The sequence below is a fragment of the Kogia breviceps genome, chromosome 5, assembly GCF_026419965.1.
Source record: "Kogia breviceps isolate mKogBre1 chromosome 5, mKogBre1 haplotype 1, whole genome shotgun sequence".
NCBI classification, from domain to species: Eukaryota; Metazoa; Chordata; class Mammalia; order Artiodactyla; family Physeteridae; genus Kogia; species Kogia breviceps.
Genome location: NC_081314.1, coordinates 102,578,733 through 102,603,749, shown reverse-complemented (window position 1 = coordinate 102,603,749; position 25,017 = coordinate 102,578,733). Strand labels below are relative to the sequence as shown.

The following is a 25,017-nucleotide window of genomic DNA, read 5'->3' as shown; positions in this document are numbered from 1 at the left end:
AGAACTAGAACAAAAAATTTTACAATTTGTATGGAAACACAAAAGACCCCGAATAGCCAAAGCAATCTTGAGAACGAAAAATGGAGCTGGAGGAATCAGGCTCCTGGACTTCAGACTATATTACAAAGCTACAGTAATCAAGACAGTATGGTACTGGCACAAAAAAAGATATAGATCAATGGAACAGGATAGGAAGCCCAGAGATAAACCCATGCACATACGGTCACCTTATCTTTGGTAAAGGAGGCAAGAGTATACAATGGAGAAAAGACAGCCTCTTCAATAAGTGGTGCTCAGAAAACTGGACAGCTACATGTAAAAGAATGAAATTAGAACACTTCCTAACACCATACACAAAAATAAACTCAAACTGGATTAAAGATCTAAATGCAAGGCCAGACACTATCAAACTCTTAGAGGAAAACATAGGCAGAACACTCTATGACATAAATCACAGCAAGATCCTTTTTGACCCACCTCCTAGAGAAATGGAAATAAAAACAAAAATAAGCAAATGGGACCTAATGAAACTTAAAAGCTTTTGAACAGCAAAGGAAACCATAAACAAGATCAAAAGACAACCCTCAGAATGGGAGAAAATATTGCAAACGAAGCAACTGACCAAGGATTAATCTCCAAAATATACAAGCAGCACATGCAGCTCAATATCAAAAAAAACAAACAACCCAATCCAAAAATGGGCAGAAGACCTAAATAGACATTTCTCCAAACAAGATATACAGATTGCCAACAAACACATGAAAAGATGCTCAATATCACTAGTCATTAGAGAAATGCAAATCAAAACTACAATGCGGTATCACCTCACACTGGTCAGAATGGCCATCATCCAAAAATGTACAAACAATAAATTCTGGAGAGGCTGTGGAGAAAAGGCAACCCTCTTGCACTGTTGGTGGGAATGTAAATTGATACAGCCACTACAGAACAGTATGGAGGTTCCTGAAAAAACTAAAAACAGCACTACCGTATGACTTAGCAATCTCACTACTGTGCATATACCCTTAGAAAACCATAGTTCAAAAAGAGTCATGTACCACAATGTTCACTGCAGCACTATTTACAATAGCCAGGACATGGAAGCAACCTAAGTGTCCATCAACAGATGAATGGATAAGAAGCTGTGGCATATATATAAAATGGAATATTACTCAGCCATAAAAAGAAACGAAATTGAGTTACCTGTAGTGAAGTTGATGGACCTAGAGTCTGTCATACAGAGTGAAGTAAGTCAGAAAAACAAATACCATATGCTAACACATATATATGGAATCTAAAAAAACAATGGTTCTAATGAACCTAGGGGCAGGACAGGAATAAAGACGCAGACATAGAGAATGGACTTCAGGACACGGGGAGGGGGAAGGGTAAGCTGGGACGAAGTGAGAGAGTAGCACTGACATATATACACTACCAAATGTAAAACAGATAGCTAGTGGGAAGCAGCTGCATAGCCCAGGGAAATCAGCTTGGTGCTTTGTGAGCACCTAGAGGGGTTGGATAAGGAGGGTGGGAGGGAGACACAAGAGGGAGGGGATATGGAGATATACACATGCATATAGCTGATTCACTTTGTTATACAGGAGAAACTAACACAACATTGTAAAGCAATTATACTGCAGTAAAGATGTTAAAAAAAATATACATGTACCCCTATGTTCATAACAGCACTGTTCACAATAGGCGAAACATGGAAACAACCTAAGTGTCCATCAACAGATTAATGGATAAAGAAGATCTGGTACATATATACAATGGAATATTACTCAGCCATTAAAAAGAATGAAATAATGTCACTTGCAGCAATATGGATGCAACTAGAGAATATCATACTAAGTGAAGTAAGTCAGAAAGAGAAAGACAAATACCATATGATATCACTTATATGTGGAACCTAAAATATAGCACAAATGAACCTATCTACAAAAAGGAAACAGACTCACAGACATAAAGAACATACTTGTGGTTGCCAAGCAGGAGAGGGAAAGAGAGAGGGACGGACTGGGCGTTTGGGGTTGGTCGATGCAAACTATTACATTTAGAATGGATAAAGAACAAGGTCCTACTGTATAGCACAGGGAACTATACTCAATATCCTGTGATAAACTATAATGGAAAAGAATATATTAAAAACAAACAAACAAAAAAAGAATTCCTGGGTTGTACTTCATACTGCAGAATTTCAACCCCTAATAATGCAGTGATGGTAGGACTTTTACATAATAGATCCAACACAATCAATCTTCTATAGTCCCTTTCAGTAAACCCTCAAAAAGAAAGTTTTATCCTGTGGAACTTTTCTTATAACTGGACTAAAGATAACATGAAGGAAATTAAAAACAAAACAATCAACCCTAAGTGTCTGGAGGTAGGAGTCTAACACAGATGGTCATTTTAAAATGCTTCCTATTTCTGTGATGTTTGAGGGGATAAGGAGGGAGGGGAACAACATTTGTTTGGAATAAGAAGAATAAGAGAAAATATATATAATTTTGAGATGGCTGGTTTTTGAGATACCAAAAGCAGCTTTCAACTTAAAGACTAAGAAAGAAACAGTCATTCAGAGATCATTTAGTTACAGGAAAACCTCTTTAACTGTGGCTATAAGAAGTTAATCATTTTCATTTAAATGGATGATTTAAAATTAATAAATAAGTTTTCAAAGACTTCTAACTATAATTTAAAAAGTGGGGCTTCCCTGGTGGCGCAGTGGTTAAGAATCTGCCTGCCAATGCAGGAGACACAAGTTCGAGCCCTAGTCTGGGAAGATCCCACATGCCACGGAGCAACTAAGCCCGTGCGCCACAACTACTGAGCCCACACACCACAACTACTGAAGGCTTAGAGCCTGTGCTCCTCAACAAGAGAAGCCACTGCAATGAGAAGCCTGCGCACCACAATGAAGAGTAGCCCCTTCTTGCTGCAACTAGAGAAAGCCCACGTGCAGCAACGAAGACCCACCGCAGCCAAAAAAGAACAAAAAGTGAAAATAATCCAATTTTAAATCCTACTTTCCAAAGCTTCAATCCTAAACCAAGGAAAGCTTCAAGAATTTTAAACAAACCAGAGAGATAAAAATGAGCTGTTATAGACTATTTAACCATTTAAAAGAACAGTGATCAAATAGAAAGAAAACCCTTTCCAAGGACATTTCCCTCACCAATTGCATACAGTAGATTTTCCTAAGGTAATTAAATTCTGCAAATCCAAATCCAAATCCAAATGAAAACATGAGGGAAATGCTCTACTTAAGCTTCCCCATGTTGCAAGTTTAGGGCCACGGTTTTCAAATTGTATAACACAGGAAGCCCTCTTAAGGTGAACCAGGACCATCCTGGGGATGAGGAGAAACAAAGTAGGAACAAAGCCATCTGCTTCCACAAAAGCTGCAACAAGAGAACCACTATTTTCTGATTTCCAGGCTAGCATTCAATATATGAATGCAGTTCTTTAAAAAAGAACTGGCGGGCTTCCCTGGTGGCGCAGTGGGGTTGAGAGTTCACCTGCCAATGCAGGGGACACGGGTTCGTGCCCCGGTCCGGGAAGATCCCACATGCCGTGGAGCGGCTGGGCCCGTGAGCCATGGCCGCTGAGCCTGCGCGTCTGGAGCCTGTGCTCCGCAATGGGAGAGGCCACAACAGTCAGAGGCCCGTGCACCACAAAATAAATAAATAAATAAATAAATAAATAAATAAATAAATAAATAAATAAAAATAAAAAAGAACTGGCAAGTGAAAAAATATGAAAAATGACATTTACCTGGGCATATAATGCATAGCCTTCAGCACACCTTGGAAATTTCTTTATGACCTCTTCAAAACCTTTCATAGCTGCTTGGATTTGTGAAGAATTGTTTCCCGTATATGCTTGGCGATACTGTGTAAAAAAATCAAAACAGGCAAGAACTCAAAAACTCAGGAAATGTTAACATATTATAAAAGTCACACAAAATTACATAAATATTTCCAGAGAAGCAGGCAATCTGCTACATAATTTGCTGCATCTAAAAGGGTTCCACGGGAATATCTCGAGAGCAGGGATCCAAAGGCTATGTACAATTAGGACTTCATTGCCACTAAACAATTTCAAGATGTTCAGTATTCTAGAAGACGACACACTAACGTGTAACAGGTTAACTTTGAATATAAGTAGGGGAATTTTAAATTCAATATAATTTATTATCACTTTATTTATTATTACTTTATAATAGAAGTATTATAAAGCTCCTTCATCTGATAACATTTATAATCTGTAATATAAATGTGTTTGTGACCCAGTTTCTTTCCTTAAAAGGAAAATCCTTTTAGGACTCAGGGTATGGGGTTAACTGAAGTATCTGATTTCATTAGAAATGGCCTTATTTTACCTGATTTTCAACTTTGTGTTTCTGAGTATTAATAGCTCTACAAAGGCAGAATAAGAGATGAGTTATATGGTGTCATGATTGCAGCGTATTTCCTCTAAATGCTTTTGTTCTTCGTACTGATTTATGGTAGAGAATTAGAGAGAAGAGTGCTGTTTAGTGGGGCATAAGATCAGGGACAAACATCTATTAAGATGAACCAAATAAGGCATCCAGAGAAAATACTGGAGCAGAACCTCAAGTAATACACACTTCTACTTTCCTAAATTGAAATGTTTTTCTCCCTGTCAGTAGATGATTTCGTAGACAATGATACTCATTTTTGTTATCAATGGGAAATACTGATGTTTAGGAAAATACAAAAGAAAGTCGAACCTACCAATGCAAAACATTTCTGAGCTTGTGCCAGAGCAGACTCAGGTCTTAATCTAATACATTCATCAAAATCTGCTACTGCTTCTTCAACTTGATCAAGCAGTATTTTCAGCTAAGGAAAAAAAGTACATAGATAAACGCAGTTCAAAATAACAAATACACCAGTTAAATATGTACCATGCCTTAGTACAGCTCAGCATAATGCTACGCATGAAATTATTCAATATAGAATTACTTTCTAGAAATAGTGAACTAGAAAATCTTATAATTTTAAAGGAAAGATTCTAAAAACTTAAAACCAGTGTCCAATTTTTTTAAAAAGCACTATAAACCTACCATTTTTGATCACTCTTAAGTGATTTTTCTTCTAGAAAATGAAGTATCTCTGTACTTTCAAACGTCAAAGTAGATCAGACAGTAGATAATTACATTTCAAATTAATCTTCAAAGACACTACCAGTAAGGATCAAAATACCAAGAATTTTAAGGTTTTCTCAACACTTAAGACCCTTTAGACAGAAATATTAGATAAAATTCTCCATTAGAAAGAACCTTTTTTTTTTTAAAAAAATGTTTTGGAAGTTTTGACCTTTTTTAAAAAATAAATTAATTTATGGCTGTGTTAGGTCTTTGTTTCTGTGTAAGGGCTTTCTCTAGTTGTGGCACGTGGGGGCCACTCTTCATCGCGGAGTGCAGGCCTCTCACTATCACGGCCTCTCTTGTTGCGGAGCACAGGCTCCAGACATGCAGGCTCAGTAATTGTGGCTCACAGGCCCAGCTGCTCTGCGGCATGTGGGATCTTCCCAGACCAGGGCTCGAACCCGTGTCCCCTGCATTGGTAGGCAGATTCTCAACCACTGCGCCACCAGGGAAGCCCCCAAGAACCTGACTTTTCTGTTATTATATGGATTAGCCCATACTTTCTACTCTAATGCATTCCAAGAAGCCACGTCACACAAGCTGATTTATAAAGCCATGTTTTCTCCAGATGATGCTGAAATTGGGAACTGTTTTCTTCACTGTACATTTTTACTAAAAAACAAATACGCATGTTATAAAACTCCATTCAGATTGTTTTGATACTGTCTGGATAGTTCAGGCTAATATTTCCTTACAGCAAGAAGCCCACAAAAATCATTCTGTTGATTCTGGCATTAACTCAAAATGCTCACTACATTTTCTTTAATTTGTCACTAAATGTTTTTAATGTTTTACTCGTTGAAAACCTATGAAGCAGAAACACCTGAAAAACAAACCTGAACTGGCAAAAGCCAACATTTATAGCCTTCCTCTTCCTTTTTTTTTTTTTACAAGTAAATATCAAGACAAATGTTCAAGATGGGACTAAATAAATGCCAACCCAAACTGTAAACCACTCTGATACTTTGCTCACAACTATCACAAGTGATGTAAGAAAACTTTAAAGACATTCTCAAAATGGTATCAAAATTTCTCAATTCAAAGATCAGAACTATTTAAGAAAATTAATTTACCTGTCCTCGGTGGTGATAAACATCTGCATTCTGAGGATCGATGTCGGCAGCCATGTTAAAATCCTGAGTAGACAGCAAAGGCTGCTGCTGTTGCATATACATGCTGCCTCTTTTGATGAGAGCATTTGCTCGAAGCTATATACCCCAAATGAGGAAAGATTCATCATTACTACTTTTTATTTTAATTTAGTTTTTTTAAATAGCAGCTTTATTGAGATGTAATTCACGTATCATAAAGCTCACCCTTTAAAAGTATATAAGCCAGTCATTTTTAGTATATTCAGAGTTGTGCAACTGTCACCACTAATTCTAGAATGTTTTCACCACTCCCAAAGGAAATCTCATACACATTAGCAGGCACTCCCTATTTCCTCCCTAATTCTCAGTCCCTAGAAACCATCAGTCTTTTTTTCTTTCTATGGATTTGTATATTCTGGACATTTCATACAAACTGGAATTGTACATAATGCAGTCTTTTTGTGACTGGCTTCTTTCACGTAGCATGTTTTCAAGGTCTATGTTGTAACATGTATCAGTACTTCATTCTTTTCTTTTTAAAAATATCTTTATTGGAGTATAATTGCTTTAAAATGGTATGTTAGTTTCTGCTGTAGAACAAACTGAGTCAGCTGTATGTATACATATACCCCCATATCCCCTCCCTCTTGAGCCTCCCTCCCACCCTCCCCACCCCAACCCTCTAGGTCATCACAAAGCATCGGAGCTGATCTACCTGTGCAGCTTCCCACTAACCATCCATTTTACATTTGGTGGTGTATATATGTCAGTGCTACTCTCTCACTTCATCCCACCTCATTCTTTTTTAATGGCTGAATAATATTCCATTGTATAGATATATCACATTTTATTTATCTGTTCCCCAGCTGATGGACATTTGAGTTGCTTCCACTTTTTGGCTCTTATGAATAATGCTGCTATGAACATTCATGTACAAGTTTTTGTGTTGACATATGAATTCAATTCTCGTAGGTATATATACCTAGGAGAGGAACTATTGGGTCACATGGTAACTCTATGTTTAACATTTTGAAGAACTTCCCAACCCCAACTAATTTCCAAAGGGATTTTACCATTTTATATTCCTACCAGCAATGTATGAGAGTTCCAACTTCTCCATATCTATACCAATACTTTTAATTGTCCAAATTTCTGATTACAGCCACCCTAGTGGGTATAAAGTGATACCTCATTGTGATTTTGATTTGCATTTCCCTAAGGGCTAATGATGCTAAGCAGCTTTTCTTGTTCTTATTGGCTATTTGTACATATTCTTTGAGAAAATGTCTATGCAGATCCTTTCCTGTTTTTAAATCAGGCTATCATTTTATTGTTGAGTTGTAAGAAAACTTCTTTAACATAGTCTGGATACAAGCCCCTTATCAGATATATGATTTGTGAATATTTTCTCCCATCCTGTGGAATGTGTTTTCCTTTTTTTTGGTCACTTGTGCTTTTGGTGTCATGCCTAAGGAACCACAGCTTAATCTAAAGTATTGAAGATTTCCTCCTATGTTTTAAGAGTTTTATAGTTTTGGTTCTTAACATTCAGGTCTCTGATCCGTTTTGAGCTCATTTTTGTACATGGCATATGACAGGCATCATCACTTGCCATTAAAACAAAAAATCATGATCATGAAATAAGAAACAGGATTCTTCTCTAAAAGTTTTTTTCAAGGCAAAAGTACATACAAATGTCTTCCTCAATGAAACAAATAAGAATGCCCTCACAACAATAATAAAAACACATAACATATTTGTAATCATCAGGAAATAAAATTAAAGATAATTATTACTAGGATATCTTCAACTTGAAAATCTATTTTGAGAAGGACTTTTAACAAATACTTAGTATAAATTACTTTTATTTACAAGAAGATAATTTGCTAACAAATACTTAGGCCTTGAAAACAACTGTCATTTTCCATAAAATACATGAATGATTCATTTGGAGGTGAATAAAGCCAGAGTTCACTTAATCCAATGAGGAAAAAGAGATGTTAACCATCTAATAAGGAGTACAGTACTTTGGCAGCTAACTGCTATTCTTGTTACACTGAGTAGAAGGCTCATATAATTCGACAGACCCCCCCCACCAAATCTTAATTATAAAAATAACTACATACACACAAGAACACTTAGAAAACGAAAAGCTGTTCCAACCACACAACAGCAAAAACTTTTGGTATATTTCAGTATATTTCTATATTATATTTGTAGATCTTGTGTTTTCTTCATGTAAATGAAACCTTTCAGAATATATTAAATATGTTTTATTTTTTATTAAATGCATTTTATAACCCTGTACTACATATTGCATGTTATTTACAATACTACCTATAGCACTGCTACATCACCTTTACCCCTACCCAAATATAGTCCAATACAGTAGGCAGAAGCTATACAGGGAAGCTGAAGCTACCAGATATTATGGGGGGAGGGGGGGAGTCCTTTCCTAGTTAAAGATATCTATCACTGACATTTATGATTCAGTTTCACTGCACCAACTCAATCATCATTAGGTGTAGTCCCTTCCAAAACAAAAAATAATCTTTTGGAGAATGGCAACTGAAATGCCAAAACTTCAGCAAAACATACCTAAAAGTCTTTATTTTTATTTATTATTAATTTTTTCACATGCACACACACAGAGTTTTAAATGTACCTTCACATTAGCTTCTTTCAAGCTGATGACCTTATCTAAATCTGGCTTGGCAGCGTTGGCATTGCCAATAAGCAAGTAGAAAGTAGCTCGTAGTAATAATGCTTCTGCCATGTATTTGCCTTGGGCATCTATTTCTTTTGAGCATTCACTTATGATTTTATCATAGTTTTCTTCTTCCATATACTGTTTGGCCTTTAAGTATCCAGAGCTGAAAATAAAATAAGCATAGAAAATTACTATTTATTACTAATGCTAAAACTTGCCACATTTAGTATACCTGAGTTAAACAACTGTCCTCGTCCCCTTAACAAGTTAGCCAGTCAATGTGAGACTGGAGTGTGGGTGGTGGTATGCGGGGCAGTGTGTGTGACAGATTAGGATTTTTGATGCAGACTGGGATTTTCTTGCTGCCTTGGAGAGAGTTTTAAAAAAGGAAACAACAGAGAAAATGGCAGAAACCTAGGGTTATTGCCCAGGCTTCAACATTTAGACACATGAAAAAATGAGCTAATGACAGACTGATCTGCAACACAGGAAAGGATCCTGTCTTATTCACCTTCTTATCTGTGGCACATTGATGGCACACAACAGTTATTTTATGACTAACAGAAAGAACAGGGAAATAGAAAGTTATCAAGTGAGTTTAAGGTCACAGAACCCAAGGAAGAGGTGTGACCTGAGTTGTACTTTGTAAAGATCACTCTGGCTGTGTTGTGGAAAATGGACTGTAAGGGAGCAAGAACTGGAGGCAGGGAAATATCTATTGATAAAAGGCTCTCATCCAGAAGTTGTGCTGTTTCACCTAAAAGAACAGACCTAGAATGAACAGGTGGGAATATCAAAGAAGCAGACTCTTCCATCAAATAGTACTTAAAGAAAACACCCTTCCCCTACTTTTTAAAAAGCAGTGACCACAATATCATCACTCCTCTAAGATGATGACTTTTATTGAGAAGGCTTGTAGAAGGAATTTTTTGAACTGAAAAGGAATTTACACTATATGTCCTTTAAGGGGCACTGTAAATTACATTTTCTTATTTCATTTGCTACATATTCTGAATAGAGAAAATTGGCAAGTGACTTAAAAGTTATGTCAGTCAAGGGTCTTACAAACTCTGTGCTAACCTTTCCTATAATTACATTCTAATATTCCCTGCACTCCAGTTTTATTCCTCAGGTCACCAGGGTAAGACAAAATAATTATTAAGTCAGATTGGAAGTAATAACGGTTCCTATTTATTGAGAACCTAAGCGCTAGATACTTACAAACATGACCTCTAAACCTCACAATAAGCCTCAAAGGTAATTATTTACTTCCCCATTCAAAAAATGATGAAGCTAAGGCTCAGAGTAAAATAGAATTCAAAAACTTAGGACCAATTCCAATTAGTGTTCTGGTGAGAGATAGCTATGTCCTGCCACCTCTCAATAGTTTTTAGAATAATGGTATTAACTTCATTGTAGTTTTTCTGGGATAAGGACTATTTCCTAATCCAAAGAGGCAATTATTGGCATCACCTTAAACATTTACTTCCCATTTGCAATCTTCTCAAAGAGATTGCTCACCAACTAACTCAAACTTGAACATCTTGGCACAAGTATACATAGTATCCTCCCTTAAAAGGTGGTCAATAATGGTAGAAAAATTGGGAGATACAAATTAAAAGCAATCTTTTTCCTTAAACCTTCCAATATGCTATAGATGCAAAATTATGCTTTGCTTTGGGAACAGTATTCCCTTTTCTTCCAAACTCATTAGAAAAATGTCATGTTGGTAATGTTGTACCTTCTCTTAGAGAGGAGAGCTAGCCTCAACAGCAAAAGTATTAATAAATATAAATGGATAAGCAGGCTGGATAGCTTATATATTACATTATATCACTTGACCTCCAGTTGTAAACATAGTATCTTGTACTTTGGTTTCAGCTCTCTAAAGGAGCAAACACAAACCCAAAGAATGGCATTTTCCTAGGCATGCAGAAAAAACCTTGAAGAAAGTCACTTTTTTGGGCACTCCTAAAAATTAAATATTATAAACTTCCTTGCACTAAAACATCTGGATATTGAGCTACACAATCATTTTTTAAGTTAGTGCCCCTGTTCAAATATAATCAACCACTTGATCTCCACTAGGAGATCTCTTGAGAATATCATGTAGGACCTTAAAAGCAGGGCAGACTTCTGGCAGTAAAACCTTGAGTCACCAGAGAGGTTACTCTTCCCAGGTGTAATAGACATGCGTGAGAAGAGAAGTATTTTTGTTTGTTTGTTTGTTTGTTTGTTTTTTTGCAGTATGTGGGCCTCTCACTGTTGTGGCCTCTCCCGTTAAGGAGCACAGGCTCCGGACGCGCAGGCCCAGCGGCCATGGCTCACGGGCCCAGCCGCTCCGCGGCATGTGGGATCTTCCCGGACCGGGGCACGAACCTGTGGTCCCTTGCATCGGCAGGTGGACTCTCAACCACTGCGCCACCAGGGAAGCCCAGAGAAGTATTTTTATTATTATAATATTATTATATATTATAATTTTGTTATATTTATATCTATTTATAAACAGATTTTTTGGAGATGACTCAGAGTTCCACTTCAGCTCTATGGCAGCAAAAAACCCCACAACCACGCCCCCGCCAAAAACAAAACAAAACATTAAGCAGATACTATACTCGAGACACTTACTTTTCTTTTACTTCTAAAGCCTCCCCTTCCTTGTCTTTATCTTCATCAGATTTCTCTCCTTTAAGCATTGGCTGAGAAATTATATCATCCGTGAAAGAACTGAAGTAAGATTTGATAAACTGTGGAGATGGCATCAGAGGTTCACGATTCTGAAATTTAATCATATTTATACACATCAAAATAGAAAACACTAACCAAAGAAGCAGATGCCTTTGTAGAACACTGAGAACCACTGTTGTAAAAACTGGCGTCTCATTTTCAGATAACTGAAAAATATCAGGCTCCAAACCGTAGCGCAATAGACAGTGGAAATGGTAATGCTGCCAGTCCCAGCTGTTCAAAGTAGGTTTTAAATGAGAACCTTTCCCCTCTCCAAAGATGTTAAATTTCAAGAACTCTTAGAACCACTCACTAAAAGAAGGTGAAATCTGGAACAAAGGAGGTAAACTAACTGCTGAGTTAAAATTATCTCCTTCTGAGTTAAAATTATCTTCCTGTCCTAAAAGATTAACACCTCAATTTACTACTCAGGACCATGTCTTACACAGGTGCTATAATGTTAAGTCCATCTACCATGGGCTTTCATTTGTCCCCTACTTATTCTGCATCTGAAGATCTCCATTGGAGTAAGTGCCACTGAAAGTCAGAATAAAATCTCATTTCCTCTTTTAATTATTACTTTTTCCCATGGCAACCTGATTCATAATCATAGACGTATTTCGTTTCTCCTTATTATACTTAAGATGATAAAGTTTTAAAGGAAGGAAAAGGGACTAATGTCACCAAAGGGCTCTCATAACATATTTTGGATCCTTTGCAAAATTCAACCCAGACTTTAGAGTGGAAATATGGTGTTCTAAATTGTATGTATAACAAATACCATTTCTATTATTTTGGTAGATTTAATGTCTTTGTATTTGAAGGAGGGGAAAAAAATGAATCTGGCTTTGTAAGTATATGATCTAATCTAGGATAGATGAGAGTGGGGTAAATAAGAAAACTGAATAGAAAAATCTAAGGAATTCACACTCTTTTTTTTGGTGCTCTCTCTGGGGAGAGATTCAGTGTGTCTTAATTACCATTTTAAATCAAATGGTCACCACCAAATGATAAATACACCTAACTTAAGTATTTCATTGAAGACCCTGTGTTGGAATATATAAGTGGCAATCATCTACCCCTTCAGGGAAAAAGCTTAAATAGAAATTTAAATAGCCATTACTGAAGTTGAATAAATCATTAATGTCTTGTAGTTTCCTATTTCAGCTTAGAAATAAAGCTACCACTTCCCTGTCTTTCAGAGTTACAAATTTAAAATGAGAACAATATTTTATAAGTAATGGCCTTTAGTATCAAAGGAACAAGATATAAATTCTAGCTCTGCCACTTACTAGCTATGTGACCTTACACGTCATTCTCAGTTTTCTCATCTCTAAAATAGCAATAAAAATACTATCCTTATTTATCTTATAGGGTTATTGTAAAAATAAAAATAATAAAATGAAAAGTATTTTGCAAAGTGGAATGTACAAAGTAGAATACAAACAGGTTAGAAAATATATGTGGAAACTAATTTGGAACTTATATAAATGTAGGTTATCATATTTTCTTACTATTCTGCAGTCAAACCAGTATAATTACTCAACAATATAGCATTATACTCAAGTAAACGAGGTTCCTTCAATGTTCAATTTGTGAGACTCTAACATGGTATTTTGCAAAATATTTTGAGGAGCACCAGTTCTAGTTCCTCAAAACAGCATGTTCTACCAGATGCTGAAGGGAAGGAAATAAGTTCCAGAGTTTAAAGAGACTGAGAACCAGTACAGCTGTATTTGGAGATTCACAACACATACTAGCACAAGAAAGTCCTGCAGTGAAGAAACCTGTTTTAACTGTTTAACTCAGCTAATATTCAGAGATGTAAAGTTAAAAATACAGAGAGATTATTAAAATCATCTTAAGAGAAAAGCAAGTTATTATTAAAGAAAAAAGAAACAACTGCCTCGATATTATGAAATTTAGCAGAAAACCTCTACCATGTTTAGTAATACCTGTGGTACTCCCACAGCCCTCTTCTTATATCCCTCCATGACACTTTACCAATATCATGCCTTTTATACTTATTAATGGTCCCTCTCATTAAGGACTTTATAAGGGCAAGGACCATGTCTTTGTACCTACCCTTCTAAAATGCCCATTATGGACCTCTGTTCAATAAATGTTTCTTGAATTAAACCATGTACTAACTGTGTAAAACCAATGCCAATTTATACAGCATATCTTTAAGAACTTTAAAAAGTAGGAGTTGGCAATATTTTCTATAAAAGGCCAGATAGTAAATATTTTAGGCTTTGTGTGCCATACAGTCTCTGTCACAACCACTCAACTCTGCTGTTGTAGCTTAAAAGCATCTAAAACAATGTGTGAGTGGTTGAGTTCCAATAAAACACTATTGGCACATTATTTATAAAAACAGGTGGCAGGCTGGATTTGGCCTGTAGGCCATTGTTTGGCAACTTCTAATATACATGAATTCTTTCAATATCCTCCAGGTGCAATACTGGACATAGTTTACATTCTTATTTTAAAAAGGTAAGCCACTCCCTGGTGGTGCAGTGGTTGAGAATCCGCCTGCCGATGCAGGGGACACGGGTTCGTGCCCCGGTCCGGGAAGATCCCACATGCCGCGGAGCGGCTGGGCCCGTGAGCCATGGCCACTGAGCCTGCGCGTCCGGAGCCTGTGCTCCGCAACAGGAGAGGCCACAACAGTGAGAGGCCCGCGTATCACAAAAAAAAAAAAAAAGGTAAGCCACAAAAGCCCAAGATTACAGGAAAAAGAAATATAATCCAGATCTAATTTCAGCTGTAACCATCATGCCCAAGTTTAAGCAGTATAAATTAGAAATGACCCTTCATAATATACACTCCCTCTATTAACCAGTTCAGATTAATTTACCTTGTATTTTTCTTTGGCTTTCTCTTTTCCAAGAAGTTTAAGAACTTTATCAGCTAACAGCATGCTTTGCTGATTTTGGAACCCTTCTAATATACACACAGCAGTGACATCTAGAAATGACACAAAAAACAAGAGTCAGTATGAAATTATTGCAAAGATGATTAGCAGCATCAAATGGGTTCAATGTTACCACAGAAAGCCAATCTAAATGCATAGCTTTATGTGGCTATCATTTCCAATAAACTGATTCTTAACACTTTAGTTTTACATACTTTATGACCAAACTCAAAGCTCAGAAAGTCACTCTACTTCTCTAGAATTCACTTTCCTCACCTGTGAAATGAAAGGGACTATACTACACCATTTGTGATGTTTCTCATCACTCCAACATTGTACATAGCAAATAAAACAAGTAATCCAGGAATATTCTTTTCTGGCTGGTTAAGTATATGCCAAATCAACATAATGTGGCTCTCTCATGTCTGGTCTTTTTATAGGTCTCAGGGTTACTCCTCGTCTCCAAAGCCATCTTGCCACAGAGCTCCCAATTAAATCTGCTTCAAAATACCATTTTAACCTGGCTATGCTACAGCTCAACACACAGTGGTTTGAAATTTGAAAGATCAACGTTTCCTTAACCTCTCAACTTTTCATTCAAGGTAGTAAACAATGGCTGTCTCTCTCTTTTTGAACTCAATTTCTCACAATTCCAAATCCTTGCTCCTCCAAACAAGTCAATCTGCTGTATGTTCCCCTGATAATTCTGGCTAGTGCCAATGTCAAATTCTTTTCCCCATCCCATTTCTCCATCTAAAATCCATTTAAACTCCTCTCTACAATTATCGCTTAATAACTTCAAAGTCTGGTTCAAAACTCAGAAGTCTCTTTTCCAGAGCAACACTCCTTCCACCCACCACCAAAGTACATGATACCACAAAATCTCAAGTGTTTCTAAAATGTTCTCTAAATCACTCTCAATTGGTAATCCTGATTTTTAAAAAAATAAATAAAACAGCTTTTCCCTTTTAAATAATGTTATTTAAAAAAATTATGGCTAAATTTCTGATTATTGATGCTTTTAAAGCAGATTTAAGTATGCAGTGTAAAGTACTTTTCTTTTTTTTTTTCTTTTTTGCGGTACACGGGCCTCTCACTGTTGTGGCCTCTCCCGTTGCGGAGCACAGGCTCTGGACGCGCAGGCTCAGCGGCCATGGCTCACAGGCCCAGCCGCTTCGCGGCATGTGGGATCCTCCCCGACCGGGGCACGAACCCGTGTCCCCTGCATTGGCAGGCGGACTCTCAACCACTGCGCCACCAGGGAAGCCGGAAAGTACTTTTCGACTGCAGAAACTGCATTTTGGTTTAGCTCTACATCACCCAGAAGAATGTACTTTATAGGCCAGTGGCAGATACCCTAATTGAAGTTTTGACAGCAGATATGGCCAATTAGAGGTCAAAGAATAATTATAATATTTACTGAGAATGGCAAATTCACTTGATGCTTTGTATCAATTACATAATTTCTAATTGAGTATAAAATAATGTTTGAAAATTGCAAGGGCAAAAAACAAATGTTTTAATGATTCATCTCAAAATTATTTCATATTTATATAGGATATTAACTGAAAAATACATAGAATCTTAGAAACACTATCACTCATTAAAACCTCTCTTCTGATTTCTTATTCATGAAATTACACTGATGCTCATTAACTGCCAAGTTTAAAATGTGTGGTATATAAAATCTAAATCATTTAATTCTATAGTTGGGAACCAAGACAGTACTCAAGTATGTGCAATCTCAATTTAAACTAGAAAACAAAGTCTCAACTGGGGAAGAGTAAAACTTTTAAACACAATTGATTTCTCTACTCATAAGCAGAGTTTCATAAAAATTTACCAATGACTATGAAGCCTTTAGTAATTTTCATACAAAAAACACAAAAATACCCTCACCTTCTAAACATTCCTTCTTATTGTCTAGCTTCTCATGGGCTTTTGCACGTCTAAAGAGAGCTTTCACATATTTGGGATTAAGTTCAACAGCCTTTGTACAATCTTGTGCCACCTCTTTCCATTTTTGCTGTAATGAAAGTATTAAAAAAAAGTCACACTAAAGCAATCACTGTTTGACAGAAATCAGTTTTCTAAACTCAGTAGGCCAAGTATTAAGAATCCCACAACAGAAAAAATATGCCCAATTCATACAAAGAGTTAATATCCACAATACATTATAACAGCTCATATAAATAACTGTAATAAAGATTAGCAACCTAATTTTTAAAAATAGGTAAAAGACATATTTAAGCCATCTTTCTACCACCAAATCTACAACCTACCTGCATCGATGTGATATCATCTCCTCCTTCCCTCCTGTTAAAACTGAGGAAGCACCCCTCTTCACCAAAGGCCAACCTTCCACTTGTGGTATGGATCCACATTCTCTCCACTTCAAGGACTTCACTGTTAGCTATCCTGCCTCTGTATCAATCTACTTCTCTACTGAATCATTCCTATTAGCATAAAAACACTTGCTTTAGTATTTTCCACCTTTTAAAAACATTCCTTTGATTCCCTAATTCCCTGCAGTTATTACCCCATTTCTTACCTCCTGTTTATTGCCAAACCTCCAAGGAGTTGCCACTCTACTTGATTTCCATTTACCTCACCGGCTGCTCCTTCCCAATTTCTGTAGCTGACTTCTCCCCCTCTGATTTCTACATGCTGGAATGCTCAAGGACTCATCCCTTCTCTCTCTTAGGTGATCACATCTATTGTCCTGGTAGTATAGAACATCTAAAATTAGATGACTCCAAACTTTATCTCTTTAACCCAAACCACGCTCCTAAAATAGAGACATTTCTCAATTCAACTGTCAGCTGACTCACTCCTTCCTCCCTCCACTGTTATTAAATCTCCTGCTTCTCTTCACGCTTCACATCCAATACGACAGCAAATTCTGTTGGTCTTCAGCTTTCCTTCATGTCTCACTTAGGCAACTACAACAACATCCTACCTTATCCCTGCCTCCACTCTTGCCGCCCTCCAATATATTCTTGACAGAACAGTGAGAACAATTTTACATGATGTTCCTGCCCTATTTAAAACCCTTAAATATTTCCCATTACACTCAGAATCAAATCCAACCTTCTTATCATTGCAAGGCTTTGCCTGATCTGGCCTCTGCTACCTTTCCAGTTTCATCTCTCTATACCCCAGGATCCTTTATATATACTTTTTTAATCATGGCAAACTCTTGCCTACCTCAATTACATACACTGTTCCTCCATTTGTAACACTCTATTCTGCACTGTTTTACGCACCAACCCCACTCATTCATCTATTATAGAATCAAAGCATTTATCAAAATGTAATTTAATAGCTGTTTTGCGATCCTTGAGTTCTATGCATAATTGTTTGCTTGTATAGACCCAGCTCCTACTATAGTAACATTTCATATATGAAACAGTCAATAAAATTTGGTTGAACAAAAAATGCAGAGAATATAAATGCCAAATAAACACAGAAAAAGACTGTCCACTTCACCAACATCTCAAAAATTGCAAATTAAAATAATGAGAGAGAATTTTTCTCCTACCAGAGTGGCAAATATTATTAAGACTGGTAATACACACAGTCAGTGAGATACTGGAAAACAAACATGTTCATGTATTATTATTAGAATAGGTATTGATACTATCTCTTTATATTTCCATTTCTAGAATTTTATTCTCCCAAAAGTATGCAAAAAAATACTTACAAAAATATTTACTGCAACACTGAATGCAATAGGAAAAATAGGAAGCGATTCAAATGTTCATCAACAGGGAGATGTTTTCCACTATACAACCATGTAACAGCTACTACATACAGCCTTTAAAAAGAATGAAATACATCTGTGTGTGCTATGAGAAGCTGTACAAGATACAGTGGCAACTGAAAAAATATGTTGCAAACAATGTAATAGGAATTCATCTTTTGGTCTCCCCCCCCACATATGCTACTATTACATATATGGGGACAAAAGTTGAAGAAATAAACTCAAACTGTTGAGGAGGATGGGGTCACCAGAAACTTTAACTTTCTGTATTATCTAATTTCATAAAATCTGATATATACAACTTTGGATTGTGTGTGTGATGAGCAAAACTAAAATTTGTTCTTAAAAAGCTATGTAATTAAAGGATATAAAAACCAAACAAAAATCCTGTAATTTCAAAACAACTTCAAAAAGTTTATCAGATTTATTTGAGTGGCATTAACTGAAACATTATGCAAATAAAGAGAAACAAAACAAACAGAAAAACCAACCTAGGATACATACCAACTGCTCAAAGGCAGCAGCTCTGTTTTGATAAAACGTGGAAAGGTCAACATTCTTCTCTGTAGGGCACAAACTGATAGCCTCGGTATAGCACTGAATAGCTTGTTCATATTTTCCTGCTTTAAAATATTTGTTGCCTTTGTTCTTGGCTGCTTGGGCTCTATCAAGAGAGTTCTGAAATATGAGGAAACAATTATGAAAAACTTATCAATACTCAGTAATAGATTCGGATCACAGTGATTAAATGACACTGCAGAAAAAATGGGAGGGCAGAATGGTTGTTCACAATGCAAGTCACTCATATAAATATCATCATGGGATAGAGTCTTAGTAACAGGATTGCTTAGCCAAAAGGTTTATATATTTTTAACTTGAAAAACACTCAGACTTCTCCCAAGAAAAGGCTGTAGTGCTTTAAAGTACCACTTTTCTGCCATTCCTGCCAGCAAGAGATATGATAGCTGTGTTTAATTTTTGCCAGTCTAATGAGTATAAAACAGTGGTTCTCAATCAGGGATGATTTTCCCTCTAGGGTACCTTTCACAATGTCTGGAGACATTCTGATTATCACAGCTAGGGGTCAGGAGGAGGTGCGACTAGTATCTAGTAGGTAGAAACCAGGAATGCTGCTAACATTCCACAATGCACAGGACAACACCCGCACACCACCACCTTGATCCAAAATGTCAACAGTGCCTAGGTTGAAAAACCCCAGTGTAACATAATTGTCGTTCACATATTATTGTAATTCACATTTTCCTCACTATCAGTGAATTTGAAAATCTGTTCACGTTTGTTTATTGGCCACTGGACTTTTTCATTCTGAAAACCACTTATTCACACGTATTGCTATTTTTCTATTAGGCTGTTTGTCAACAGTGTAGAAGAGATACTAGAAACACTTTGCCATCTTCATTACAATTGTTATCCCAAATCTACTGTTTGCTGATCAAATACATTTGGGGGACTCCTATCTTTGTCTCAGAATCTGCTTCCTAGAGGAGCCATCTCACATACTTCATGAGTTGGTAGTTAATACCCACTGAGGACAGCTGCAAAAGCTTCAGTCAACGTTTGGGAAGCATCTTTGTAGACAAATCCAGTTATCTAGGTTCCAGCTACTAGGTCCAAGAGCTTCATGGCACATCTGCACCCCAAACTTTATCGCTTGTCAACGTCATTCAACTTTAACAAATATGTGATTACGAAAGAACCCGTGTATCTCCAACAGGTAAGCATTGAAAAAGCAAAAGCAGACGTAGCTACCCCCACAAATAACTTACAGGGAAGGCTATGTTGCTTGGGGCCCAGGGCATCTCAGTCACAAAGAGACGATGGGATAGCAACCTTCTGTATCTGCTCTTTTCGCCCTTCCTCTTGCTTCATTCTTCTTTGCTACCTTTTCCCCTCCATTTACCTTTTGTTTCCCTTCTCCTTTAGTCTGAATGTAACTATAATTTTTTGTTTTTCTTGTTTTTTTTAATAGTGTGTTTTTTTTAAATAGAAGGATGTGTAGGAAACTTTAAGTTCAGAATATAAAACAGCTAGTTTAAGCTAGCTACTGTCAAGAAGAAACATGCTCATTTTAAAATAAGATGTGGGAGGATAAAAGGAGCCAACTAGAACACAGAGTAACAGATAAATATGAAATCTTCCACTTGTAAATAACCTAATCACCTTCCAAAAACTTTGACAGTAAAAATCCTTAGCACAAAACATTCATACTAGAAGACAACTAGGACTCTCTTATGTAGTTGTGGATTCTAGTTGCTGGAAAATTGCACTTGAAGCAGTTGAAGCAACCTCATCAGTCCTCCCACTCCACTAAGAGAAAGAGAAGTCAGACTGGAGTAGGGTTGTTATCATTCAGAAGGAGTGAGGATCCCCTCCACCCAAGAGACAAGTGACAAGCATACCTTGCCTATCTTCCAAGAGACCATACTGTCAAGAATTGCTAACATAAAGGAAAATTAATACCATAAAAGAAAGGCACCTGATTCAAATAAAAAACTAGTATTTGAGAAAGCAGGATAAACAAAGCAAACAGAAAATTTAACATCAGAGGAATGAGAGGTTATCACAGTCATTTTTATAAAGGCTGCTTCTAAAGAGCACCAATTAGACATCTTGAAAATTAAAAAGGATTACAATAAACTCAATGGATGGATTGTATATTAGAAGGGGCAGGGGCTTCCCTGGTGGCGCAGTGGTTGAGAATCCGCCTGCCGATGCAGGAGACACAGGTTCGTGCCCTGGTCCGGGAAGATCCCACATGCCGTGGAGTGGCTGGGCCCGTGAACCATGGCCGCTGAGCCTGCGCGTCCACAGCCTGTGCTCTGCAATGGGAGAGGCCACAACAGTGAGAGGCCCGCATACCGCAAAAAAAAATAAAAATTAAAAAAAAAAAAAAAAAAAAAAAAAAGAAGGGGCATAACAGAGGAGCAAATTAACGAGTAGAAGGCAGAGCCAAGGAAATCTGCCAGAATGCAACAAGAACAGAGGACAGGGAGGTGAGAAGTTTGGAGGAAAAGTTAGATGATATGGAGTATAAATACCAAAGTTCCAACATCTATCTATCTGAATTTTAGAAGGAAAGGCATAGAAAGGAGTGTTTTAAGAAAATATTAGAAAAATTTCTGGAGTTGAAAAAAAATGACACACATTTTTAGACATATCATGGTGAAATTTCACAGTAAAAATCCTTGAAGTTTTTAGATAGAAAAAAAACCAGATTACCTACAAAAAGAAAAAAGGAACCAAACTGGGGTCATACTGTCACCAACATTAGGTATTTAAAAACAATGAAGCGACAACTTTAAAGTCCTGAAAAAAGATTATCTTGAACTTAAAATCTTATACCTAGCTAAATTAGCATTTAAGGTTGAACACAAGAACAGAAACAGAGGTGTACAACTTCCTTACCACTAAAAATAAACCCCAAAGCAGTGGAGATGATCAATAAAACAAAAAGCAGAAAGGAGAGGGTAAAGGAAGAAACAAAAAAGCAGAGTACCTACAGCAGGAATCATTAAACATGTCAATAATAACAATAAATGTGAATAGGTTAAATCTCCCTATTATAAATAAACTATCTATTTATTTATTTATTATTTTTGGCTGCATTGGGCCTTTGTTGCTGCATGCAGGTTTTTCTCTGGTTGCGGCAAGCGGGGGCTACTCTTCACTGCAGTGCACGGGCCTCTCACTGCAGTGGCTTCTCTTGTTGCACAGCATGGGCTCTAGGCACATGGGCTCAGTAGTTGTGGCTCACGGGCTTAGCTGCTCCGCAGCATATAGGCTCTTCCCGAACCAGGGCTTGAACACACATCCCCTACACTGGCAGGCAGATTCTCAAACACTGAGCCACCAGAGAAGCTCAAATAAACTATTTAAAATAAAAAATAACCACATGCTACCTACAAGGCATGATCTAAAACAAAATGACAGGCCAAAAAAAGAATGTAAAAGTTACAGAATGTAAAAAAGAATGTAAAATAAAAACGTTACAGGATGCAAATACTTGCAAAAAAGAAGGCAGTATGAGACAAAAAGGCAGTATGAGACAAAATACCATTCACGTGCCTCAGATGGAGCACTTCTGTGGGCAGTTTTATTGATAAAAGATACAATCTGCCAAGAAAACATCATTACCACAAACCTTTGTATGCCTAATAAAACTTCAAAATAGTGAAACAATTACTTTTGATGTTAAATACAAAAACAAGAAAACCATTATTTCAATTTCTTGTAAAAAGTTTACAATGTTTCTAGGTCATTGAGAACATAATTAATACACATTCTAATAAGCTAGGGGCTGCTGACAGAGAAAATAATGTGTCAAATGCCTGTGAGAAGTATGTTCGGCTACAAACATATTGAAAATCTATTTAGTATTTTTACTAAAGATTTGAAGATTAAATAAAAAGAACGTTCTTCGGACACAGTAATGACCTTGTTTCATTAACACAAACAGGCAATGAACTCCTTCCTGTCTACTGGAAGTTTAAGGCTACAGGATGTCACACAGAATACAAGGAGAAGCAGTCATGGTGAAGGCAGACAAGTTAAAAGAATAGAGAGAAACAGAAAAAAGTAGAGAGAAAACTGGATAGGTATACAAGGCTTCCTCTCCTTAGAAAAATGGATACTTCCAATTTTTATTCAGCAAGTTCTAAATCAACCTAAAACCAACCAAGAAAATCTTTCAATTACCCATTTCCCTCCATTCAGTCAAGTATTACAATAGATTCCCTTTAAAAAGTATTATAAATTCCTAGGGGCTTCCCTGGTGACACAGTGGTTAAGAATCCACCTGCCAATGCAGAAGACATGGGTTCGAGCCCTGGTCCGGGAAGATCCCACACGCTGCAGAGCAACTAAGCCCATGAGCCACAACTACTGAGCCTGTGCTCTAGAGCCCATGCTCTGTAACAAAAGAAGCCACTGCAATGAGAAGCCCCTGCAATGAGAAGCCCATGCACCGCAACGAAGAATAGACCCCGCTCACCACAATTACAGAAAGCCCGCGTGCAGCAACAAAGACCCAACGCAGCCAAAAATAAATAAAATAAATAAATTTTTAAAAATTATAATAAATTCCTTATCACCTACCTAAGACCTAAATCAGAACCTGCTTAATTTCCTTTCTTTACTGTACTGGAAAAAAAAAACATGCTATGACATTGAGTGAAAAAGGATCAAATTACATAGGCAAATCACCAAATAGCAAATTTTCTCCCACTGTCACTGCAGAACGCTACCAAACCATGTTTGGGGAGAACAATATCTCAGTTAACCTCTCTATCACCTTTTGCTCATTGCACCCCTCCCACCACCACATTATTTTCTGTCCAACTGCTTCCCTTGATTAACAAAAAATGCAGAGATAGAATGGCATTAGAACAGGGACAGTACACAAAAGCTAATTATTTTGGCCCACCGGTAAAATTTAGGACAAACAGCTACTTAGCACAATGCCAGCTTATCAATCAACACAAGCATTCTGCTGTGTCAGGAATTAGACATTATTTTCACAAGCTTTGAGGCCAATACCAGGTAGAAATCAAAATAAATGCACTGGAGGAAAAAATTTAAATTAGAAAATATACAACTACCAATTCTTTATAATATAAGGGATTTAAATTCCAACTCTCAGGAATCCTTTGCACTGCTTTTCAGTCACTTTCTCCTCCACTCAGTCTACCTTCTCAAGTTATAATAAGAACTTTTGGAATTAAAGGTTGAAGTTGGAAAATACGCCCAAAGACAATTTTGAAAGCATATTTTATAAATGAGAAATGAAGACATACAGCTCTAGAATGTAATGGGAACACCCTGAAATGCTATTATCTTTTCATGTGGTCTATTTTCATATCTAAAAGCTACTAAGGAGATTTAAAAGACTATTAAGACTGGAAATCACTCTTGGTTTTGGTTAACCTTTTTAAGGTTCCAAACATTCCATAATATTTTACAGTAAAATTCTGTGAAAATGCACCTTTCTTTTTTTCTTACAACAAATTAGTTTCTGATTGATCTGAAAGATCTTCTTAAGTAAGCTGGACCATATCATTCTCTGCTTAAAACCTTCCAGTAACTTCCCACTGCTATTGCCTATACATAAGCCTCCAATCTCCCGTTACTCCACTCCTGCCACTCCCTGCTTCCCACATGTAACTTTGGTGGATTCAAAAAGTACTAATGTCTTCCTAAAAGAAAACAGTTTGAAAAGATTAGGTACTGAAAAGATTAGGTACTATGTATTCAATTTCCACAGGCATAAATTTAAACTTTGTGAATACCGGTAAGAATACAGACAAATTATAAAAAAGAAAAGACATTCACTTCTGCCTAGTATGTCACATAACCAAAGTATTATTTAAAACAATCTATTAGATAACAGCTTTTTTTCCATCCAGGATTTGAATAAGTTTCATCTTTTCATAATGAAGAACTGTCCAGCAGAGTCAACTCCAAGACTCCATGTGACTCTGCTAAGTGGATTCAAAAAATATGTGGAGCTGAAACTTGTACGGAATCCTGACATTAATGCATGAAGCAAAAATCAATTGTCAAAATTACTTTTGAAAATTCTTCAGAAGAGTAACACACTGGAAATGCAAGGTA

At 36.8% G+C, this 25,017-nt stretch overlaps 1 protein-coding gene across 1 annotated transcript in view; it reads right to left on the bottom strand.

The window, feature by feature from the left end:
* TOMM70 (translocase of outer mitochondrial membrane 70) overlaps positions 1–25,017 on the bottom strand; it is a 44,256-nt gene that overhangs the window by 11,294 nt on the left and 7,945 nt on the right. The window contains exons 2-9 of the mRNA XM_059064675.2: positions 18,892–19,065; positions 16,524–16,650; positions 14,568–14,677; positions 11,609–11,757; positions 8,936–9,143; positions 6,253–6,387; positions 4,764–4,871; positions 3,781–3,897 (exon numbers count right to left, since the gene is read on the bottom strand). Coding sequence (XP_058920658.1) covers positions 3,781–3,897; positions 4,764–4,871; positions 6,253–6,387; positions 8,936–9,143; positions 11,609–11,757; positions 14,568–14,677; positions 16,524–16,650; positions 18,892–19,065 — 1,128 coding nt within the window. The remainder of the gene's footprint in view (positions 1–3,780; positions 3,898–4,763; positions 4,872–6,252; positions 6,388–8,935; positions 9,144–11,608; positions 11,758–14,567; positions 14,678–16,523; positions 16,651–18,891; positions 19,066–25,017) is intronic.